The sequence below is a fragment of the Wyeomyia smithii genome, chromosome 2, assembly GCF_029784165.1.
Source record: "Wyeomyia smithii strain HCP4-BCI-WySm-NY-G18 chromosome 2, ASM2978416v1, whole genome shotgun sequence".
NCBI classification, from domain to species: Eukaryota; Metazoa; Arthropoda; class Insecta; order Diptera; family Culicidae; genus Wyeomyia; species Wyeomyia smithii.
The window spans coordinates 89,318,180-89,343,921 of NC_073695.1; the positions used below are offsets into that span (position 1 = coordinate 89,318,180).

At 38.8% G+C, this 25,742-nt stretch overlaps 1 protein-coding gene across 7 annotated transcripts in view; it reads right to left on the bottom strand.

The window, feature by feature from the left end:
• Positions 1-25,742, bottom strand: part of LOC129722882 (homeotic protein distal-less) — a 121,118-nt gene that overhangs the window by 72,439 nt on the left and 22,937 nt on the right. For all 7 annotated transcript variants that reach the window (XM_055676696.1, XM_055676697.1, XM_055676694.1 and 4 more), the window contains one exon: positions 9,991-10,181. In XM_055676696.1, the coding sequence (XP_055532671.1) occupies positions 9,991-10,181 (191 nt within the window). The remainder of the gene's footprint in view (positions 1-9,990; positions 10,182-25,742) is intronic.

The following is a 25,742-nucleotide window of genomic DNA, read 5'->3' on the forward strand; positions in this document are numbered from 1 at the left end:
ATTAAATTAATCTCAAATAAAAGATCTGGTTGCGCAATAAAATCCTATTTAATTACACTGTTATCGGACTTTAACTTTGTCCGTTATGTATCAAATTGTAAAAATCACAAAACTTAATTAGGTACCACAGAAACTACACAACCGATTGAACATAGTTGGATTCAATGGACCAAATAAACTTGTCTTTTAAACCATCATAATGTTTAAGCATATGGTTTAAAAGTTATGGAAAGAAAAGTGGCTCGGAGACTGTTTAAAACTATAGAAACGATCAAAATATGTGGCCTAAACATTTTTCAAATTCGATGTTGTACTATAACCAGATTAGGCAGAATTTGGCCATTTTAGGAAGTATTCCGGCAACCAATGAAGTAGTCAGGGAGACTGCGGGTTCAAGTCCCGTCTGGATGCGGTATGTTTTACCAAATCTGTATCATATTTTCAGTTCGCTTATTTTTCGCTTCCCCGGCTGCACACACTGTCTGCCTTTAATGAATTTGAATGTTAACGGATAAAAGCCGTTGTTAAAGATAAAAATTAATTCGAAAAAATTTAGCCCTACGGAGCACCTTCCGTTGTTGTGTTGCACTGTGGTCTCGATCACACAGGTTTATAAGAGTTATCAGCGTCAGCTGACTCTCCTGTGTGTGATGAGAAATTCCTTTCAGTCGCATAAACAACGCGTTGCAACGCCTGCACAGCAGTGTGTGTAGTTACAGGTGAGCAATAGAATAAGTCGGCAGTGGATTTTTCGCGTGATGTATTTGAAACATATTTATTTCATGGTATTTGCATCTGTAAGTGTTAATGTATGCTCATATGTGTGTGAATGTTAGGTTTTGAATGTTCGTTATAGTTGTGCTGTTGGCTACCAGAAATTCGTTGATTAAAGTGGGAAATAAATCCAGCAGAAATTTTCAAGGTGTATTTTTTTTAAATGGGAGTGTTGTGTAATTCTCTTTGAACAAATAATAAGTTCCAATGAGAAAGGCTGGGTCCAACCACTATGGATTAATTTGGGTTTTTATTTTTGTTATTTCGTTTTACGCACTAACCTGCGGTTTCTATGCATCGATACCATAATTTTCAATCGTATCGATTTCACCTAGAAAGTTCTAAATGAGTTTCAGAATCCCGAATGCCATATACCACTCGCCTCTGTATGTGTACGCTAGTGAGCCTGTACGTGTTTATTTTACTACGTTTTATAGTGTATGTATGAATGCTAATGTGCTTCAATAATCAACTTAAACTGTTTACTTTTCTATTTGGTTAAAAGTTCCTATATTTGATGCTCCGTAAATCCTTTATGCAATCAATTAGATTAGATTACTAAATAAATTGCAACAGAAATCATCTGATACTGAAAAAATATTTTCACAACTGAAGGTTTATGTGCTAATATACTTTAGTCATTAAGAAGTTTAAGAAATAAAACTTATAAATCTATGCCATTTTGACAAACTTATTTTTTCAAGAATAAAAACCTGTCAATAGCAGTTCCACCTTCAATTGCACACTTCCGACATCATATCGGACATTAATTATCTCACATAGGCGGCATCAATAAATTACTTTGTTACGTCAGCGTTACGTAACAAAAAATCCCTGAAGACTCTCCAAAAACGAGCATTTTTTCATAAATTACGTAACACAAAAAACTTAATTTTTGGACTCCCATATGTAACGAAACGTAACGCCAACACCTACACCCCCATCAAAATTACGTAACGCTGTAGAAGAACTTGCTCATTTTTGGAGAGTCTCTCCAGAGTTTTTGTGTTACGTAACGCTGATCTTACCTTTCCCCCTCCCCTATGTAACAAATCGTAACGCTCAAGGATACCCCCTGCCCCCTATGAGCATTACGTAATTTATGTATGCCGCCTTCTCTTAGAATTAATATCCGATATGATGTCCAAAGTTTACATTTGAAGGCGAAACTGGTGCTGACTGGTTTTTATTCTTAAATAAATAAAGTTTGTCAAAATGGCATAGATTTAAAAGTTTCATTCCTTAAAATTCTTCAGACTCTGCCATTAATTCTTTTGATGAAATATCACGTCACTTTTCCGTTCTCAGACCGGACCGGACTTCGGAACGGAATCAAATCGGGCCGAACCGCACTGGAACTTTTCAATTAGACGTCGATCACTAGTGCGGGGAGTGGTAAAGAATTTCAAGAATAAAAGCATTAGAACAACACTAACTGTCACAAATACGTAAAGTTTGTCCACCTGACATCGTCGCCCTATCCCGGTACGCGAAAACACTTTCTCCTTCTTCATGATTAGAAATAACTACACACCCAGCACCGAGCTCGCAAATCGCCAATTACCGCAAAAGGGTAATTACTCATGGAAGAGGTAGCTCATTCGGCGGGGGCCACACATTGAAACGATACTTACTTCCGACACCCTCTCCATTTTTTTTTCTTCTGCTCTCTGCCACCGACCGCCCGGTTCCGAAGACACCTCCGGAACGACATGGTAATAAATTAATTATGCAATTAAATTGACATAAATCTTCGATCGGCACCTGGCTGTGCTGGCGTTAGCGATTTCACCGCGTTTGCGGTGACAGCTAAGCTCTCTTATCCTTGGCGCGCACGCCTTCCAGGACCTGCACCCGCCGGATACTTCTCACGGGTCCACGTGTACCGCCGGGCCAAGCCTCGAGCGCCGCACACAACAATTGGCAAACAAAAATTATTCGTTTATGATTATTACAATTACCCAATTACAAGTACACGCCACCCGGTCGCCTGTCCGTGCAGCTTCTGACTTTTGCGGCCGCCATCGACGGTGGCGTTTTAGAAGCGGTAGTAAATTATCGCCTAATGCCTAACTGCGATCATAGAGCCCAAGACATCAATTTGTTGAATAATAGACGGTATGTACGGCGGCATCGTGGGGCATCCGAGGGAACAGAGCTGGCGAAAATTATAATTCAATTTGTGGTGGTGGTGAGGCAAGGTACCCTTACCACCAACCGTGCAAGGGTGAAAGGGGACTGGCTGGCGACCCACGGTCTACATACACTTGGTCTTTTGGGAAATTGCTGAACGACGATGACAATACCGTCGCGGTGCGTCTGGTTAAGTCGACGACAAAGTAAATGATAAATACACCGGCTATTACCGAAGTAGTGAAATTAATTGCACTGCGCTATTATCAGCTCAATTAATGTGTACTGAACCAGCTTCTCGCTAGTAGGCAAGCGGAGTGCAGGTTTGTTGGCGCAAGGATGATTGGTTGGTAAATGGTAACGTTTTGGGTGCAAAATTGCGCAAGCTAAAAACTTGTAATGAGAGGTACTTTCAACGAGCTACAGGATGCAGGTGAAGAATTTTTTCTTTCCTTTTTTTTTTTTTGGATAAAGCACTACTCGAGTGTTGACATGCTTCGGTTATAAGATGCTGATAAAAGGCGTTGAGAACTGCGACAAATATCTGCCTACCTTAAATACTAAGAAAAAGGTGATAAACGTTCAGGGAATACATACTAGAGGATAAAATTAATGAGCCTTTTGTACGAAGTGACATTTAACGGTAGTAAATTCCGATATCGGTTGTCAATCTTGTTGGGTTCGGTGAATGATAAATAGAGCGATGGCACCACTACAGAAAGCTTCGTTGTATGACCAGTCATGGCACGGAGTGTGACGTCACGGTTTTATCCAGCCACAAGGCAGTGTGACTTGGCGTTACAGCAAAATCGAGGCACTGTTTAAAAATCAATTCATCATTGAATATAATTGCGTCAATTATAGAGGTATGCTGTCGGGCTTAACATCTTGGCTTGGTTTGCTCCTCTGTATGCAGTCGTCAGTTGTATGATTAGGACTTATGCGGGGATGTGCTGCAGTAAAATGGTGTTTTTTTTATTATCATTCATAGCATTTGGGAGACGCCTTGGGGTTTACTGTCGATCTTAACGCGAATTGGGAGAACACCACCAGTTAATAGTTTAGCTGGAAAGAGGTTGCTCTATAATCAGCTAGACAGCGAATTGTTAATTTGATTGCACCGGATATGCGTTGCATTTGATAAAAATACGACGTGGAATTAGGACTTTTCTCGTTTTGCTCCCTAACTATGAATTTTCGAAAATAATGATTATGCGAAAAATTTCGATATTCTAATTTTTTGTATTCATTATCAAACAATATTATTTTGTCTCTAACTCTATTAAATACTTGAAATAAGGTAACTGAAAGTAACATGCACCGTCTTTCAACTAACTAAAATCAGTAGAAAAGCATTAAACCGCGATATATACGGAATGACTTAAATTATATGAGCTCTCTGGTAACCTTTCACTGCCAAATTATACAAATAATGTAAAATCAAATCCAGAGCTGAACACAAAAGTTCCAACAAATCTAACGTGCAATCATTAGGCTTCTAAAGGGCAAAGCACTCTGCGGTAAAAGTTACCTTGCCCCAGCTGGAACCGAATGCAACCCGTCGCACCAGGAAATGCCCCGCTGCGACGCCAGCTCTATTAAGAACACCAAGCATCGACACTTTCTCCGTGGGCCAATCAATCGCTCCACTTCCAAAGCCACCGTGTTTTGGCCAATGGCTTCTCACCTGATTCTCACCTGATCCGCGAGGGGTCAACTCACAACAGAGCGAACGACTTTCTCGGGAGTCGGCAATATGGAATCAGCTCGCGATAGCGAAACCTTCACCCGGGAAACCCGCGGTATAGCCTGCACCCCAGTCACGTGGTGATAATTAAAATCAGACCCCATTCCGAAGCCACCATTATGATGATCCTCTGGCAAAGACCAGCAGGACACAAATGGCTCGAATCTCTACGGCTCATCTAGGAGGGCATAGGCGTCGGTAAATGCCGTACCAAAATCACAGCACGCCAGTGATCATTAAACAGAAGTTACAATCATCGTCAGCCGGACGACGGACGGTGGCAACAATAGCGCAACAACAGCCCCAAAACCAACAACGTCAAACATCGAACCGGAGACCCCGGGCACAGGAGAGGCTAAAAAACGACGACGTTAATAATAGCAACAAAAATATAATTATTATTGACAGTCGATTATAAATTCAATATTTTTATTCAAAGTCAGTGCTTCCTCCTGCCAATCTCGAGCCTGGGTTCGCGGTCCGTAGGGTGAGTCAGTGATAAGTTTTTTTACTGTAATTTTACCATAAGCACTGTTGGCAATCATCGACAAAAAATTTAGTTGCAAAAATTAATATGACATTTTTTTTATTTTATGATTAGTTTAATTCTGTTCAGTTACTAGCCATTTTCCAAAATGCAAGTTGAATTAACAAAAAAAAATTCTTCAACACTAAATAAGAAGCCAGGTGATTCCAAAATGAACCGCTCTATCAACAATCATTCTTCACATTGTGAATGGGTCCCATCGGTGCACGGGAGGGCGGGGAAATCTGAACAACAGCGGGAAAAAGAACAGCAGTACGAAGCACACCGGGTAGAAGCAGAAGAACCTCCCAATTCACGTTTGTCCCCCTCTCGATGCGGTGACCGCAGTCACGGAAGGGGAGTTGTCAAAAGAATCGAACGACAACCTGAGTACCCCGTCAAGGCCCAGGAGCCCTAGCGCTAGCCAGTATGGGGCAAATGTGGAAAGCAAAAAGACAAGAACGAAAAGTAATAAACAGTTGCTGTGTCATTCGAGAGGCTTCATGGCATGGAGGAGCTGTACGTCTTCGTAGAGTGGCATGGGGTGTAAAAAGTGTACTGCGAGACAGAAAAAAAAAGTGTACACGGACATGAAGCTTCTTATTTGATATGATTGAGAAATGTGTGGGGAGTAGAAGTTGGAAATAACGAGGGAATAAAGAACTCCATCAGGCAAGAGTAACAAGTTTTTGAACTCTTGCGGGTTGGTTTGGGCGAGCTCTTGGCGAACGTGAGGAGGCATGAGGTACGGCGGCAGCCGAGTGTAATTCTAGCTCCTCTATTGGTGGGAAGAGATTGCTTCTGTGGAAGGAGTGATGCTGCCAGGTCTGTCGAAGACTGTATAATTCATGTGTAACATCTCTTTCGACTTCAGCCATCGCCGGAGACCCTCGCTTCTGTAGAACAATGCTGGGTGCACCCGACCTGACCCTTTCTGGTTGCGGACAACTTTAAATTATAGACATGGGTAATTTCAATCATTCAAACGTGTTTCGGAGCTCCCCATTCATGTGTTTATGAGGAAAGTCGCTTCTAGGCGAAGAAACATCGATGAAACTGTTCGCGGGAGCCTTCGTACCCACGGAGGCAATCCGGTAGCAACTCGTTCGCGGCTAAACTCATCCATTATCAATTTTAGCTAAAATCCTGAGGGGAGCTTTTTACGCAGATCACTACTTGCCATCTAACCTATTCCGGCAACACGAGAAAGCCCGCCGATCATGTTTTATATGCATTTATTAATGCCTCTTTGAACGGCGGCCAACAGTGGAGCAGAGAAGTGGAATCTTCCAGCGCAATTTACGCTGTAACTAATGACCATGAAAAATGGACAAAGGCATATGGGTTGAACCCGATCCGGCCGACGGTCGGCTCGTTTTTTAAAGTCCAGTAGTCGTACCCGCCAGTGCCCCTAGAAACCATTCTTCTGACACGCTGTCTTCACACAGCAGCAGACCACCAGCTTTGAGTGTGTGTGATTCAACACCAAGTTCGATTTAGATGCGGAAAGCTGACCGGCTACTGCTGCGGTAATTCGATCACAGCAAGTGAACCTAATTACGATTTAACCTTAAACCAATTAACTCAGAATTTGGCCACATTCGAGCGAACGTCCACCGTTTCGTTTCGAATGACGAACGGGTTTTTCAAGTCCTTATAATCTGATCCTTGAGGGATGCTGCTTCTGTCGGGGAGATTGAACCCTAAGTTACGGTTGTCAAGTCATTCCATTCTAGCGAAGGTTTAAAAGGATTGTAATTCTGGAACACTTTTGGAACTTTTTGGTAAAAAAAATGTTTGTTTCTCTGACGATTACGATCCGAACGCCAATATTTTCGTTAGTTTATCTTTCTATCATTAAATATTCTGAAAAGGATTTTGTTACACTATTTTTCACAGAACAGTAAATTGAATTCTACTGTAACTTTCCAAAATGGAAAGCAAATATTCTTACCAAGGCTGTATATAATAATAATATAACTGCTGTTAAAAATCTGTCTTCGAGAAAATGAAAAAATAGATTGAGATTGAGGTTGACTAATACGACTCTATTGTGATCAGTTGCATAGTAATCAAAAGCCTTAATTTTAGCCGTTAAAAGGTTGAATTGAATTGTAAATGCAAGTTGTGCAATTTATAGCTCGAGTATGCCTCATGATCTTGCGAGCTAATCTTCGTATTTGAGAGTTAAAAATGAATGTGCGCATTATCAACAGCATTAGCACTAGATCCGCAATACTATCAATACATCGTTAAACTCATTTCAATTCATTGTATTTGATTCCAATACACCGCGAACGGTAAAAAATGTCTGTCTTTTGTTCACCTCTGCCTTGAATGCTACGCCAAGTACGTAATAATCACTCATAGTCTTTTTAAGCGTATTTCCCAAAGAGTAGAGTGAAACATTTCCACTGAGGGTGAAATGTTTCAACAGTTACAACTCTATTACCCTGGCTCTTGAAAAAAAAAAAATAACTAAAAGCAAATTGCTAGCCAAACAGAAATCAATATTCGACATCGTTTTGAAATCGTATAATACTTGTATACTTCTCGTATTGTGTCGAACGAGAACATAAAAAAATATGGCAGAAATGGTTTTCTTCCTCTGTTTGCTAAACTAAAATGACGACCTTATGCTAATTGAAAGGCATGATAACCGCCATAGCATGGATAACTTCCAATCGGATAAAAAATTGGGTAAAGATTGTCATCCGATAAGATTTCGAACTACAAAATCACATTTTCCGTCCGATATTGCGTAACTGAATTTTCAAATTTTAATAAGGGTCACTCATACGAAGTGTACATGCCACTTGGACACGACCATCACAGATTTTGTTCAAAGTTGGGGGAAATATTCACAGCCAATCTTGAGATATAACATTTTTACGAAAAATTAATAAAAAATTAATTACGAAATTCAAAACTATTCTCGTAAAATTGCTATATCTCGAGATTGGCACAATTTACCACGGGTGATAAGTGTTGTTTACGTAAAATTTTCCGAGAAATACGATGAAACCATCAAATTTAAAATAAAATTAGCTGCATTTGCCGAAAAATGAGAATTTTATTTCAAAATACAAAAATAATCCATCTGGCAACATTTCCGGTCGAAAATAATTATACTTCTGGATTCCTTGGTTTATTTTCTGCAAAATTCACCTATCACTATTTTTCGGGTGCATTACGTCTATAGATTATAAAATAGAATAATTACGGAGTTTACAACTTTTTTCGTAAAAATGTTATATCTCGAGATTGGCTCATATTTCCTCGGGATGATAGTTGTTTCTTATGTGAAATTTTCCAAGGAACACGATGAAATTATCAAATTAAAAATAAAAATGACTGCAATTGCCGAAAAATTTAAATTTAGTTTTCAAATACAAAAATTATTTATTTGGCAACACTTCCGGTCAAAACTTATATTTTTTCTGGATTCTTTGGTTTATTTTCTTCCGAAATCATCTATCAGTATTTTTCGGACATCTTACGTCTATGAATTGTAAGAAAAAGAAAAAAAGAGATTTTGAACAAAGTATGCGTGACTTTGAAATAAACAGGGGGCTCCCACAGAACGGGGGTATCCCAATCGACATCAAATTTGGGATTTTTCCAAAGTGACAGTAGATTAATAATTCTCTCAACTTTAAGCAAAATCAGTGATGGTCGTGTGCAAGTTTGTGCTTCTTCATGGTCATTTCGTATGGAATGACCCATAAATTGGTGTAGGTAACTCGCACTTCTTATTGGGTCTACATAACTTTAAAAAAACGGTTTAAATGAAAAATATTTTACTGGCTTTATTTCTACGAAACTTGTGAAAAAACACACAGATTCATTTACATTCCGAACGAACAAACTTTCAATCAAATAATCAAACTAATAAAAAACTTCCATTTCAAGTTTTGATATTGTTTTTTGTATCTGCAACAACAAAAATTAAATTGATCAAATGGGTCGATTCACCACAAAACTAACAAAGCAAACCTCAGAGTAGAAGAAAGGCCAAATTGAACTATTTAGTAATACCCCTCGGTCCGCAGTGAGTCGAACATCCCCGGCTAGTGTAATGGAAAACACCAGAAAATCCTACCCAATCACCGATTGTCAGTTACATTCATATAAAAGTCAAGTTTTTCTTTTCTTTTTTTTTTTTTTGTCTAGCTCGATTCTTCAAACGAACTTGGTTTTTAGGGCGAAAAGGACAGTCCCGCCAGAGGGGGGTTGCCCACCATACATACTAGCGGACGTGCCAGAACGGAGGGAAAAACTCAAGTGCCCTGCTGTGTGTTGTTTACCACGCCGTCCTCTCCGGTTGACTCACCCTCCGCCCCCATTTCTGCCTATACCGACATGGCAGGACATTGATTGAGTGATATGGTCTTCGGGACCCCTCTTCCGAGAGTTTGTAAAGCCAATCGAGAAGAAAAATGTAAACCCCGTGCAGCCCCGGTTTGTCTCTGCTGTCGATATCACACCCCATGCCTGGGCGGGAAAAACTTTCATGTGGTTCGTCGTTACACTATCAAAGTTCGGCTGTTTTCTGTGAACGTAGGCCCTCCCGTAGGGCGAACCAAACTCAAACAAATTAGCCGTATTATGTCGATTTCGATTGTCGGCCTAACAAATTTAATAAAAGTCGGTTAGCCGAAAAAAAGGGGCAATCGAAAACCGCGTTTGCGTTTCTGAGTTTAATAAAAATTTGGCGAAATCAATTTCGTCAGGAAATTGATTTAGCACTTGCCGAGTGCTTCCTTTCTCTGTCAAACAAATTTCAACTTTATAGCTGGAGGTGACTTACTTGCGTTTGCGTCAGTCCGAGGCTGGCCGCCAGTTCCGCCCGCTCCGGTAGTGCTAGGTACTGCGTTCGTTGAAATCTTCGGTTGAGCTGCTGCAGCTGTAGGGAACTATAGATGGTGCGGGGTTTGCGCATTTTTTTACCCTTGCCATTCACCCGCAGGCCGGTGTCCTCGATTTTGTCCGAGAGGAAATCTGTAAAATTAACAAGATGGAAGGAAAAGGTGTAACGTTTTTTTTTTCGGAAAAGAAAGTTTGTTTCCAAATGATTGATGCTTTAATTATTCCCAGTGGGGTTGGATTTATTTGCAACAATGTTAAGTCACCTTTGGCACGTTTTATCGATTAAACAAGGTAGTGTGGCTGACCCAGTTCGCTCAGCTAAGAACTAGCGGTTTTAGGAATATCGTACGATACTCGTTCGAGGAGAATGAATTCAATTTATCAAGTTCAGTCTCAGCCTAGCCTGGCCTGAAGAATTCAAACTGGGCGTTGGGTGCCGTCAAAACATGGAAAATGCTGAAGTGGTTCATAAGAAACTAGCAATGGATGGACCGTGTGAATTTTGGCCAGGTGCGGTTGAATATCATTGTGTTGTTTTATGTTCTCTATCTCCTAAGGAGGCCTCATTGATTGATGTAAAACTGGTTACATGTTTTAAAGTAAACTTTGAGAATTTGTTCTCCGCAGAATGCCACTACCTTGTTAACTGAATTTGAGCTTTAATTATTACTATAGTAAAAATGGTTATTTTTTATAGTCATTGATGCATTCATTCCCGCGGGTAAACTTTAGTTTTTCTTTTTCCGGTCTAGTTTACAGGATACTGTGAAAAAGTTCTTATATCTGTGGATTCAACAAACTATTGAATTAAGCTTGTATGGAAAATCTGTAGATCTGTAGACATCTGTAGATTGTTATCCTGTTAGACTGCTGCTGATATTATTATAGAAGTAACTTGTAAAAGGGCGGTACAGTTAAGTAAATACGAAAATTATTGGTAAATTATACTATTCCTGATAATAAATAACCAGTCTTATTCAAACATGACCAATGTGCGATTTAGTAGTTTTGGGTGCATTATGTAACAAGGGTAATCAATATCTAATCCGAATCCAATATCCAAAATAGCATGTTCTTAACTTTGTTCAAACTTTTTTTTATACCAGTGTTATATTATATGAACCGTGCTTCTGGAAGTTTGCATGTTTGCATGAAAATTGATTTCATTCTATGGAAAATGGTTTAAGAAACCGACTTTGTTATCGATTACTTGCATTCGACAACGAATGTCGAGTTTGTGCAGTACGAAAATCTACTTGTAGCTATTTCCGAAAGCAAAAGCTTATGAGAAGAAAAGATACACGTTTAATTTATTAGTAAAGTACTAATTATCTGGTTGAAGCATCAGGTAATAGTAAAACATTTGCTCCCACCTTCATAAAGCAAACGATGCGGTGCAATTTTCACTTACTTTCATTATCTTTTTCACACCGCCCCAGAAAACGATCGTTTATCGCAAACCGGGAATTTGATACCTACAACAGGAAGCCCTAGCTACTGATCTTGTAATAAATTTTAAAATTTCAAAAAAACTTGCCTTTCTTTCGCAAAAAAAAACTAAACACTTTTTACAACAGAGTTCTCATAATATTTACGGTTGCGTTGCTCGCAGAAACAAGCCAACGGCGACATGACATGACATCCTCGCACTGACATCCCGGAAAATCGAACCCCGCGATTCGTAAACTAACCATAACTTCGACAGGAGAGCAAAAAAAAGCACACGCATTGTCATAAACTGACGCGCAGCTCAACGTTTGAAGGTCAAATCGAGCACTCAAGAGCTTGTCGTATGCGTATGAAACAAGACTTGTAGCCTACAACCGCTTCTCAAGGGTAATTACATGCACAGCGCGATGATGGCGATGACGACGACGACAGCGCAGTCTCATGTCTAGCGATATAAAACGCGCTTAGTTGCCAGTGGTGGCCCCGGCCAGGTTGGCTGATATGTTGCTGTAGCTACATATCGCGGTACAAAGCCGCAATGTGCTACCGGTCATACATGCGCGCACCGGCCGCCGCCTAAGTACGCGGATGAAACATTAGCAGCAAACGATTTGCTCGATGAAAGTTTCGAGATAAAAATCTCACACACAGTAGCCACGGACTAGGCACTCAAATGGGAGTACGAGCGAGAGCTGCAGCAGCAAAAAAAAATCACCGTCTCTGCCCGATTGTCTTAATGAATATAATGCATAAACGGAGCGTATTTAATCAAAAATGTTAATTTATGTACAACATACAGCGTTTTTTTTTTTTGCGCGGCCGATGTTGTGGTTCTTAGTTTTAACACTGCCAGCATGCGTACGGCGGCAATGCTACCGGTTTGCAACTTTTCACATGCAACAAATACCTACATACGAGATCGCGAAGCTGCGCGGGCAGCTGAAGTGGTAAGCAACGACGCGCACTGAACGCGGACAAACGTGGAGAGCGACGGGAAAATTTGTCACCCACTGCTTTTGACCTCAGCGCGTAGATTTCTACCCTCAAGCTGCGTATCTTTGTGTAACTTTTCTTGGGAGAACTCGGATATGACGCATTTTACCCCCAGCACTAGAGGTTGTGAAGTACTTCAGCAAATCGGATTATCCCATAAAGATTCTTGAAAATAATGAATTTACAGGTGAATAATCAGGTATCTCCTGCTCTCTTACTTTTCATCAAACAAATGGTAATAAGTATAAAGGTAATTCCAAAAATTACCCGTTGCGATAGGAAGCAATTGGTTGCATGGAAAATCATCACTGTGTTAAATAAGTCTTCATATTAAATAACACCACACGTTATAAAAAGACCCAGGACTGGTGGTCCTCAGTAAAGATTCCATATTGAGAAATTGATTTTGCCTCGGTCAAATCCTGTCCACCGTGGCAGTGTTCGAGTAATTACGTGAACTAGAATCCCGTAAAAATTGTATATGAGGATACATAATCATTAGTGTTGCATGATCAGTATCTTTTTGAACATTGCCTTCCATCCCAAATTTTCAGGTGAATTTTGCCCCATTCCATGATACTGTCACAACCATTTGCCTATTTGTTATGTTAAGTGAATGTTTCTGTCATTTGGCTTTATTTTTCGTTTCTCTGACTGAGCAGCTACTTTTGCACATTTGTTATTAATTTAGATGGGTAACAAATAATAAGGGACTTTACACATGTTTTCATGGCAAAAAATGATAGTTTCGAATCTCAAAGGTGTGGTTTGCAATATTTCAGGATATCGATTTCCCGGGAAACAGAAATAAACAGTTTTATTTCACGAGAATTCCCGGGACTCAGAAGTAGAAAAAAGTTTAACGAAACCCATATTTGAAACGAAGTTTATTAATAAAAGTTAACAAAAAAAATTATATTTTTGTGTCTTTATAACTGAAAATTGTGAAAACATGGTTTTATCCAAAAATAAGCTGTAATATGCTAAAACTTTGTTGGAAAAAGTCCTGGTGATGTGTAGTCTTTAATATAAACGTTTATTTTGTATGCCCCAATGCTTCCTCAGAACAACTTTTTCTTGTAAAATGCAACTAACAAAAGTTAAGTACAAAAACTAAATTTTGAGTAACCTTCTTATAACATTGTACCCCATGAAGATAGAAATTTTATATGTTGACCAAAGTTTCATATTCCCAAATTTTCTACAACTTTGCCAAATAAACCAAATTACTTTGCCAAATTACTCTATCTCTCGATACAAAAAAAATAGTTTTATTTTATTTTAAAACAGTAAACTTTTCATAATTTAACGGGTGACTTTTTGCAGTTTTCGTCACCCTAGCCAAGCAGTAGACTCGGCTAAAAGTTCTGGCCTACTTTTTTTTTGAAACGACTGAAGGCCAGTTCTAGTGGTGTTTGCTAGCTTCATGGAAAAAATCCGGTACAAGACCGGCTTTTTTCCGGGTTCTCAGTATGCCACCTAATATGACAGAACCCTGTAGGAAACTGTGAAGGGATGCGGGGTGCCGTTACATTTGGGGGCCATTCACATTCCACGTGGACAGATTTTTAACGATTTTGACCCCTGCCCTCCCCCTCCGTAGACAACTGCTCATACAAATTCTAAAAATTTTATATGGACCGTGATCATCACACAATCTTCCCCCCTCCCTCTTGGCTGTCCACGTGGAATGTGGATGGCCCCTTACACAATTAAACACGACGAGGACAGCCACTATTCCTAATTTATAGATAGTAAGTGCACCCCCACACCGTTATTTCTGAATGGCCTTTAATCTATTTGTCAGAACTGTTAGCAAACGTACATATTCCATCGATAAAAATTAGCAAGGCATCAACAAACGTTGATGAATTTATTTTCATAACTGCGCTGGCAAACGCGTAAAGCAAAACCTTTTGAGATTCCTCAGTATCCTCAGTTCCAGTTCTTGGTATTTATTTCCTAAGTTTGTTGATACTTTATTCAATGAAAAAAACAGAATCTTAGAAAAACTAATTTTCAACTTTATCTCGGAACTCGTCGAATACTGTTCAACTGTCAAAACGTTCTCTTTCTGTAGCAAACAACAGAGATATTTTCTTTGATTGTTTTCGACATTTTACAGTTGAAGATGTGGTTTACTGTTGGTAGTATTGTAATCAAAGCCTGACAAAGTCATTTTCAATTGACAGTTATTAAGTTATAACGCTGTGACCAGAGATACTGGATGTGTTTGAAAAAAATCTGCAACTGCTCGAAAAACCGGAAAAATCTTCTAACAATCCAAAAAATATCTACCGTGTTTCGAAAAACAAATTCGCTCGCGTAGGCAAAAGTTTGCAAGAATCTGCACTCACTATAAGAAATTCTGCACAAATATAAGGAGAATCACAAAAATCTGCAGAAACTAAGAAAAAACTTCGAACATCTGCGAATCAATAAATATCTTCACACAGGCCCTAGAAATTGCCTTTTGCAGACAAATCTGCACATCAAGTATCCCTGGCTGTGTCCCGTCGCTTGCAATTGAAAAACGTTTCATTTTCGGGCACCTCATGCATCAAACGAAAACCATTTGAATGCTGTTGTTTTGATTCTGACAGCTGAAAAGCTTGAAAAGGAAAGAAATGATTTTCAATTGAAAGCGGAGATTAACAGCGTCACTTTCACCTGGCGATTCTCAATTGAAAATGACAATGAGCGCTAACGAAAACAGGGAGCTTCCATACTGTACTTCACGCAACATATGAAGTTAAAAAATCGTGACGATATGAAATAAAGAACGCCAATGCCAGTTTCACAAAGCTATGAGACTACGGTGCGCCAGTGATCAAACGCAAAAAAATCTTCCGTAATATTGATTGGAACTTGCGTGACGGATTCATTGGATACCAGAGAGCATTGCACACAAAAAATAACCTCACTTTTTCGACACTTTCCACATGTTTGTTTATAAGGTGTTAGATTTTTTTCCAATCATCATTTAGTGACTTTGTTCTATTAGGAAAGAAAATGAATGATATGAGTACGAAAAAGATCGGACAACTATCCACCTACGCGAATTCGTTATCACCGGGCACCGGGAATTATCAAGCACACCTAAATTTGGACGATATCCCATCTTCGGTGGACTGTTTGTTCAATCAAGTCTTCTCCGAAACATGGCATACCGGTTTTATTCTTGAATATCAATACCGGATTCAAAATGTAGAGAACAAACCACCGAAAGTTTTTCTCCAGCTGGAGCTGGAGGACATCGAACCAAAGCTTGTTTCGTTTTGCACTCAGATTGTTTAGGTATCGTTTGTGGAAATTAGATAGAAAGTTAAAATAACTGTAATCTTTGGTTTTTTTCTTGGGAACGCAATTTTTAACAACATACTTCCACATTTTTACTCGAGTTGAAAATCTTACCAAACCATGTGAGCAAACCCTTCGCAACTGTCAAATCAACTGTCAACTGTCCACATAAGCACTGAGGAAGACTGTACGTCACAGACGAAATATATATTTGCGGACTGAATTTCAATATTTATTTCCAAAAAATTTAGTAGAGTATAACGGAAACCGATAACTATTTCTTTGATTGATCTCAATCACTCTGCTAAGACGCTCGTTATAGATTTTCTAAATTTCTTTTGTTTTTTTTTTTCGCAACGTCGTCGTTCAATGATCTAAATATTGCTGTTCTAACTGCGGCTTACCATATTAGCAAACTATCATCAAATAACGCGATATGCGATGCTAATTTCAATTGACACGCTGAAGGAAAGGAAAGAGTGTCTCTCTCCGTCACTCTCTCTGTCAATTGAAACAGTCATCTATTCCATTTGAAATGATCCAATGAACACCCGACGGGAAAACCCGTGATCAAGTCTGTTTGACAGGAAAAATGATCATCGTTATTCGATGACAATAAACGAAAGGAATCAAACTGTGCGAACCGTAGAGACTGCACGAAATCTTCAGTTTCATTGTTGGGTTTCGAAAATGTAGAGCCCTGATTGTAATCTTTTTACTAAACAAATTTGAAGCCATTGTTTTTTCCTATATTTGCAAAATGACCATTCGTGATATGATACAGTGAATCAAACTTTCGTTTAAGCAAAACAACTGTCGAAAGGATTGCTCACAAATTACGAAACGCTCAAGAGGAAAAAAAGGAGAGTGAAGCCAATTCATCTGCCATGAATTTGAAATACAAATAAACGATATAAAGGGAGAGAAGAGGGGTCGAAAATGCATCTATTTGTAATCAAAATCAAGAATCGTTCAAAATACTACACTAAAGTCGCGGGGGATACGTGCCGCGTAAAAAACCGTGTAAATTCCGGAATCCGCTAAAAAAACCGCGAAAATTCCGGAATCCACGTTAAAAAACCAGCGGTAATTTTGCAATCCGAGTGAAGAGAAACCGAAATCCGCGCAAAAAAAAATACCGCGTAAATTCCGGAATCCGTGAAAAAAACGCGTAAATTCCGGAATCCGCGTAAATTCCGGAATCCGCGTAAAAAAACCCACGTAAAAAAAACCCGCGTAAAAAACCTGCGTGAAAAGCAACCTAAGTGTACTTTAAACAAACCGTTTGACCGTTTGGTGTCCGAGGGGTCCATCAATATTAATTGCCCAATGTGGTTTTCTCGTTTTTTACTATTTCCAATCAACTTTTTGAAAAACCTCGTGTAGGTTATAAAAGACCACAAGTGGGATTGTTCCAGCGAGAATTGCGGACCGGCTTTTGTTGCGAATATTTCCAGAAGAAGAGTACACGCGCTCACTGTTCGTCGAGGTAGGTTTCAGAGTCTTCAAGTCGTCAAACAGCCACTTCAGATTGACAAAATTATCCGTTCATGGGATCCGGAAACCTCGGGAAAAGGTATTTCCCAGTAAATCGTTCACGGGATTGCAAACCCTAGGTGTGCAGTGATTTTTTTCTCTACACTAAAATTTTAATTATCTGATTCTAATGGTTTAAAAAAAACAATTATTTATAAGCACGTATTAATTACTAAAGGAGCCGTGGTCAACTGAAATAATAAAACTCTAAAACATTTCTAACTTTAAGGTTATTTCGAAACTGTGTAACAACAAAGCTTTAAAAAAGTTTAGTTTTAATCTCCTGTACGCCGAACCGTACGAGAAAATCACATTAAAAATTCTTTAAGGTAAAACGGTACAGGAGCGAAAGTCATTTCTTTGAAAACACCATTTCGAAACAATCGCGCTTAAGGTGAATTGGGATTTTGGCTATTTCCCAAATAATTTTGAGGTTAGGTTTTTCTTCACAGTTTTGAGTGTAAAAATTCAAAATTGCTCAAATTGCCACTCTAGACATGTCCCTGTGGGGCAAACAATCGATCAAAGTTTCATGCACGTGGGGTTTTATAATTCAAAAGAAAATCAGCTTTAAAACGCGAAAATAAATGAGTTCAAAAATGTTAATGTTTTGGTAAAATACAATTTTGCAAGAATTTTAATTTTATTATTATTGTTTTATTCTAAAACTGGAAGAGGGGCAAATTGGTTCGACCAACATCTTTATAATGCTGTTGATTTTCAGACTGCTTATAATAGCTAAGAAAATATGTAAGTCGTGAACGTGGTATTAATTATGTACTAAAAATGTGCTCAATTTTGAGCTCTATCTGAACGGCCAGGGAAGTTCTTTGGAATAATTTTCAGATATTTTTGTCTCAAATTTTGAATTCAATCTAGAATCATTTTGGTTGCTTGCGAGCTTCGAAAACGACAATTCTTTGAAACCAGGGCATTCATCAATTTTAAGCTAACCTGGATTTTTCCTCTTTTTTGACTTGACATTTCCCTTTTTCAATTGATTTAACTTTAAAATGTTTTTAATTCAAAATAATTACTTTCCTTGCTTTCCTGGAACCTTGTTATAGTCGTTTTTAACGGAATAGGAGTGTTTTTAAATAATTTAGGCACATTTTCGACCTCGAATAAAGATAACTTTTTGCCTTTCCTGGATCTGGTAATTTAAAATTCAGTTATGAATTGATTTTTACATTGCCTAATCTAATTATTACCCACTCTATGGTATTCAAACGAAAATTTGGTAGTTACGAAAATAATTGATGAGCGCTTTTACTTTTTCTAGACTCTGTTTTCAAATTTATTTTATATTGATGTTGTTACTCTTTTGCAGACACAGTTTTATTGCTACTCTGTCTCAACAAGAAACTTGTTTTCTGTATTCGCTTTCTAGATTTCATAATTTTTAACCAAATTCTATTTACAACAATTTGAATTTATTACATTTCTAATATAACTTAAAAACAAAAAAGAAGTTTTTGCCGCATGAACCATTTTTGCTATTTCTGACCTCAAATTAAAATCCGACCTTCGAATTTTTTTTATTGGGATCTTCAACAAAATTATTTTTTTCTAGTTGTGTAAACGTTTCACGGTAGTTTTGAACTGATTCATAAGCAGTTAGGCAGCTTTCTGTTATTCAATCGAAAATTTACGGTTTCTAATTGAATTTGATTGTTTTTTTTTTTTTTTAATTATAGTTTTGTTTTTTGAATTCAGTTTAAAATCATTTTCGTGGCTTAAGTTACTTTTTTTTATTTTCTCGATAGTAGAGATGTGAGATGGCAGAACATGTATAGCGCGTTTGAACTAAGATCCCGAGCATGCAGTAACCGAAAATAATGTTTAAATCCAACATCCGAATTTTCCGGTTTTGTATTGAAATTCCCGGTTTTTCGCCTGCTTTCACGGTTCATTTTCAAATTCTCGTTTTTTCCCGGCTATCCAGGTTTTACCGGTTTACTGGCCACCCTCTTATAACCGCCAAAAAAGTAACAGTGAGGTCAAGAGGCTTTATAACGCTCTGCAGCTATCATCAGTAATAAGTCCAGTTTAATTTTTCAGACTGATTAGTAAGGAATCGCCTTTTTACAATGGACGTGCCATAGTATTCACGCAACCGAAATACTCACTTTTTGAGCTAGGATTGAGTTTCATATAACTCTTCGAAGCAATCATAAAACCAGTCACGAATCGATTGAATTTTTATCGATTGATTTGGGGTAATATTTATCTGATTTTGAGAAAGCTATGAATATTTCAAACATTTCTGTTATTAGTTCCGCGTTGACCGTCGGCAAGGGTTGTTACTTTGTTGGGTTCTTCTTTTTTACAATTTATAACTCTATCCAGTGCTAATCAATTTCAAGCACACCAACCGAGCTCCATTTCACGGTACGTACCCATCGCGATTGGAGCAAGAAGCGTTCCAGTTGACAAACCGCACAACGGGAGCTGACTGACGACGATGCGATCGCTGTAATGCCCAAACGACACTCGCAAACAACTGTGTGATCGGAATTGCATCAACATATCGGCCGTACGGATGGCAGCCTCAGGTCAGGTCCAGAGCGGCGGCGTACCTGGTTGCGGCCAAATCCAGCAAATGCATTGCTGCCTTATAGATTGTACACGCTTTTTATGCTGATGCGATTTGACGTGTAGTACGAGGTGAGTGAGTGCGAGAACTCAGAATAAATTAGTTTTTGCTCCGGCATTCGCGACAATGATGTGAACTTGCTGATTGATAGTGTGTAGGCTGCAATTCCGCGTACCTTCGCATGCCCGGCGAGTTTCGCCTCGCGATAATTTGTGTGCAGCAAACGAGTACCATTCGGTGATACTTTCGAAAGCGAACCGTACTTACTTATTGTGCCTTTTGCTATTAATATGCTAATAAGGGCCGTTGGAAAACTAGCGCGTTCGGTTGCTTACCGAATCTTGAGTTTTAGGTTTTGAACGTATTTAACGCATAAACGCATTTTTATTTGACTCTTTATGAGAGCAGGTCATTATTGCTGATTAAAATTCGTATGAATCTCCCAACCAACGTCGAGCGTTGTTGGAACAATCATCCTAGTCGATTAGCACATCTGAGCAATCACAATCGAACCATATCGATCTGAAATTTTAGAAAATGGTGCGCCCCACTCTCCTCGTCCAATGCTGAATTTTCGAAGAATCCTCTCGCTAAACGGCGACGGTACCGGATGTCCGCCACTATCCAGTGCGACTGGAACTTTTTGGTAGGACTTTTCGGAGCAAAAACGGAATATAAACCCCGCCATGGCAGCGTCGAAAATCGCGTACACTTTTCCGGCGCCTCGCTCGTCATTGTCGGAAACGACGACGTCGCCGCCGTTCAGCGTGTGGGTATTATTATTCAAATGTAAATTCAATTTTCCATTTCAACGCCAGCCGTACGTACGGAGGAACAACGCTGGCAACGCCCCTTTGTGCTAGACGCCCCCGGTTATGTGCCGGGCTAGGGTGAAACTGTTTGAACTAAAAAGCTAGGGGGTGTCGTTCCCAAAAATGCGCTCTTTTGTCATTCGGGCTCTGCGCTTTCTTCCCGCTCGCGAGGTTCCTAAGCCTCTGTGCTAAAAGGGCTAACTGCTCGAGAGTGTGATGATTCGAAGCGACAGAGCCGAGAAAGGTGGTACAACGGTGTGCGTACCTTATAAGAGAATATGTCGCGTCGCACCATTCAAGCTGTTATTAAAGCGGTTATCCTCCCATCGAAATTCGTAGCATATGCTCGCTAGTATTGGTTGTTAATGGTACGGTACCGGATAATGCCTGATTATGGGTGGCGTGTTGGGAATGCACGCGCCCCGAGAGACTATTCGGGTAGAGAGGGTGTTTTGCGGATTGTGCTCTCCAGGAGGTGACATTGTGAGTGAATTTTACTAATTCGTTTCTGGCAAAACAGTATGAAAAGCGACTTACTAATGTGCAGTCGAGCTCAATACAAACAACATTCATGTTTACATCGTTGCAACGGTGGTAAACACCGATATGATCATCTCACATATGAAAACATTTATAAATCACGGTCGATTGACTTGGCATGGCTCATTGTTCCTATCTATTGTAAACATTGCTACAAGACCGCGTTTCATCAGTTATCCGTTTATATTGGTTTCCTAGAGCTGCTGAAGTAAAAAAACCTGCGGTATCATTTCCACGCAATATCGCAATTTATTAGCGATGCAAGTTTCAATCTGCGCTTGCATTCTCGCCTTTCCCATTACCACGTTTCATATTGTATAAAAATTCAACTGAATCAAACATAAATTACACGGTATTAACACCTCATTAGTTATGATACTCAGCATGAAGAATTCAAATGAACAAAAAAAAAAACAAACTTATACCCACATGAAATCGCCTTAAAATGCTTTAAATTCATCTAACACCACTAACAACGGTTTCGAATTGCAAAGACCAACAATCGGACAAGCGATGATTTCGAGCAAAATCAACAAAACGCTCCCAAAGGCTGGAACCAAACACGGGCAAATCAAGTTGGGAACATGAAAGATCACCTATACCTATGCTACTAGACTAGGCGAAAATCAGTCCACAGTCCAGCTGCTCCGCCAAAGGTCGCCGGTTAATCATCATCAGCAACGGCAGCCTAATGATAGTGCCCGGAGGGGCAATAACTAGCTCAATACAATTCCTTTTTCTTTCTCTCTCTCTGTCTCTCACTCACTTTGAAGTAGGTACACACCCGCGCCCATGTAGATGGACAAATATTTTTCTTTCGTCTTGTACCGGCTTCTGCTACAGAACCTCCTATTTGATGGGAAATTACATTTGCGGCACGCGGTATACAAGCAGCAAAATAGCAGCGCTGCGCAACGCGTCGGCAAAACGCACGAATGTGCCATGCAATTTGCTGACTTGATATCATTTCAACTTCTAAGCGCACGCCAGGGGTCATAAAAATTTCAGTCAGATTTTTCCGAAAAGAAATAACCTTATAATTAATCAACACATGCTGTTTAAAATGGCAAAAACGGGCAGCAGCTGGACAGAACCTACCGACTCGTCATATGCACTTCAAATGGGGCTTCGCGGCGAAAAAAAAGTTAGTTCTATTTTTTGCGTTAGGTTCTCTATTCTTTTAACGGCAATTAATTAGCCGTGTGTGTCTGACGGTATTTTTTGCTTCGTTTCACCACATACCCCAGATTGGATAGCGTAAAGCCAATGCCATTCATGGTGGTGAAAAGGTACACAAAGGAAGCAAATGTCAGTCTCATCCAACATGCACTAATGAATGCCCCACTAGTGGTGGAGCAAAGTATGAAGGGGGTTGGCGACCGGTCAATTCTACCGCCAGCCCATATTTCTGCAGCTGGTGAATGCATACCGCCAATAATGCTACGGTGCTCTTTCCTAAAGAGGAACAAGTGCAACACCGAAAACTCTTTGGACCTCCTTGCCACGCGAAAATGAGCTATAAAGTTGGCGTCATCACTCGTCGTTCGTCCCGTATCCGCGTACATCCGCTAGGCCATCAGGCAATCGGATACGAGCCTCAAAATGAAGAAAAAGTGTCATTTAAAATTCTGATGCATCATAAATTCTGTTTCGAAAGACATCCAGCGTACAAAGGAATAGGATACTTTTTTTGCCAGCCCCGAAGTCTAATGGACTAATGGGAAAAAAAATCCTCACTTATTAAGGCGAAAAAATATAAAGTCCAGGAATTCCTTGTAAAATGATTGAATCATACGGTATGATGATACGACAGAAACTGACTGAAGCTATATTGAAAAATGACAAATCGGTCAAAACTAAATTCCAGTCCTATGCGCACCATTGTGGGGCAGAACCCAGAAAAGTCGTGACATAATTAAAAAACTTAAAATCAGTTTTCATGCCTCATTTTATTTTCTACTCGCAGTAGACATGTTGTCGACTGAAAATCTTGATAATTTATTTTGAAAAATAATTTAAAAAATGTGCTATAATATTGTGAAAGTGAGGATTTACAAGGCATGTTTAATGGAAAAAAAAAATTCACAGATATTTTCCAGTAGGGCATGCAAACACGTAGTAAGTCCTACAATTGTAATATGTTCGACAACTTTATGTCAATTGATGACATAAACAACTTTCCCGAAAAAATAAAATGGCTAGCAACATTTATTCAGAAGATGGATGTCAGCGCCATCTGTAGACAAAAAATAAAGCTGCCTGAATACATTTTTCAAAAAGAAGTTTTTATGGTGAACAACATTGCCGAAAACAGGAAGGGGAGGAAACTGGCAGCAAGGCCGATTGTTTGTGCGCGCTTTTGTCTCCACGTAATTTCTTAATTTAAAGTGTGTTTTGCGAGAAAATAAATAGTGAAATCTACTAAAATTACTAGTTTTGGTGTTCAAAACAACAGATTTTGTGCAAGATAAGTGATGTTATTTTTTTAGATTTTTTATTCTGTTTGAGTTGTTTGTGTTGACATACTTTATACTCAATCAATTGTTTTTTAACATGTAGGCGGCGCTGCATTTTTTTGCTTTGATCATCGACGTGTAGAGGTAGATTCAAACATATTTGTTTTGTATGAATTTTCGGTTGAGAGTAGAGGGAAAATAAACTGTTTTTTTACTAGAATGTTTGTAAATATACAGAGGATTTCTTATTCATACGAATGTGTCACTTAAGAAAAATTTTTAGAGGTTCGGGTTTATGTTTCGGAGAACATTGGACTTTGTTCGCGTGGGTTTTATTTGACATTATTCGACTATCAGTTTAGATGTAATGGAAATATATGTTGTGGTAAAACCCCTTTGGACTGGACTAATGACAATTATGTCAAATCGGTGGATAATAATAAGCGTATAACTATACTATCTATGTATACATTCACCTTTAACCTCAAAACATAAAATAGTAAAATTGCTATATAGATAATCTAAAAATTCAACTGATAAAATACAATTTAAACTAAAAAGTCGGTAAATCACAACAGCCACAGCTCTTATTAGTTCTCAAAATTCATACCTACAATATAATCAATTATCGACCCGCAACATCTAACAGATGTATCCCAGGGTCTCCCTTTCCTACTAAAATTTCCCATCTCATGTAACATTTATGAGAGCGGATAGAGTTCTCTGCGGTTCTCTTAAGTAAATGTTGGACTAACATACCTTTCCCGTTCTCCAACAGTTGCAAGGACGTGGCCAGGGTGGTAACAGTTCTCTGGAGACATCTGACCTTTGTTTAGTAACATTTAATCAGATCCAAATTTCATGTTGCTGCTCAGGAACGAAGGTAATTTGTCCTCGTAAACAGAGTATTGTTGCTAGCACCAACTACGAAGTTGTGCAGCTGTTTATGCTATGTTATGCTAACAACATTGCCGAAGACATGAACATTGTGGAAACAACTGTTAAGAAGTCATGAGGTTTTAACGCACCAACGGACCAAGTTACCCCAATGCGTTCACGAAACAATTAAAATGAATATTGAGAAAAATCTCAACAAAACTGACTCTGGAAAACCCATCTCTAATACTATTGTAAAACAATCAATAGCTTTTTACAAAAGGTCACAAAATTTAATTCATTTAAACTATCTTCTTGACTTACACGTTGGATTAATTCGCAAGTACTTATCTAAAGAAAGCTTTTTGAATTTTTGTTTGTTAATTTCTTCTACATTTCAGTAGCAGAAGAAAACAACAATTTTCCTACACATTCAACATACAGTGTCAAACATTAGAATGATTTGTTTTACACTAGTTAAAAGAGTTGAAGAAGTTATGTGTATGAGACTCGTCCGCTAGTTAACATAGAATTACAACAGCTTGTCTTAAGTCAATGTATTTCTTGCAAAAGGTTAAGGAAAAATATTCGATTTGAATTTATCAATTTGATAGTCTGAAGCGGTAAGTTTAAGCAATAATACTCTTTTACCACACTTTGATGCTAACTAAGATTACAAACAGATTTACACTGATAAAATAACTTTCTGAAAATATTGTGGCAACCCCAAAGAGATTCAAGATAGTAACGGGGGTTAATTTAAGGTTTCTAGGTATCATCCCGTTTCGAGATATTAGGTGGTATTCGGTCATTTTAAGCTGTTTTACAGAAACTGGATGCCAATCGTTTTAAAAATAGCCTCTGTTGTTGTTAAATTTCACAATGGCATTTGGGCTCGATTTGCGTCCTCTGGATATCTTTCCGGTTCCAAAAGATGTTCGAAATGTTCAACATTGGTGCTAAAAACAAGGTTTTACATTATTTTTTACTTACTATTTCCGCATTTTGGTGGACGCATTGCTAATTTGAATCAATTGCTACAAGAACGATGCAATGCCGTTGGAAAATGACTGAATTACTAGCATTAGAGGTTGTACAATTCTCGTAACGCTTTTGATGTTTTCGGTATTTCAAT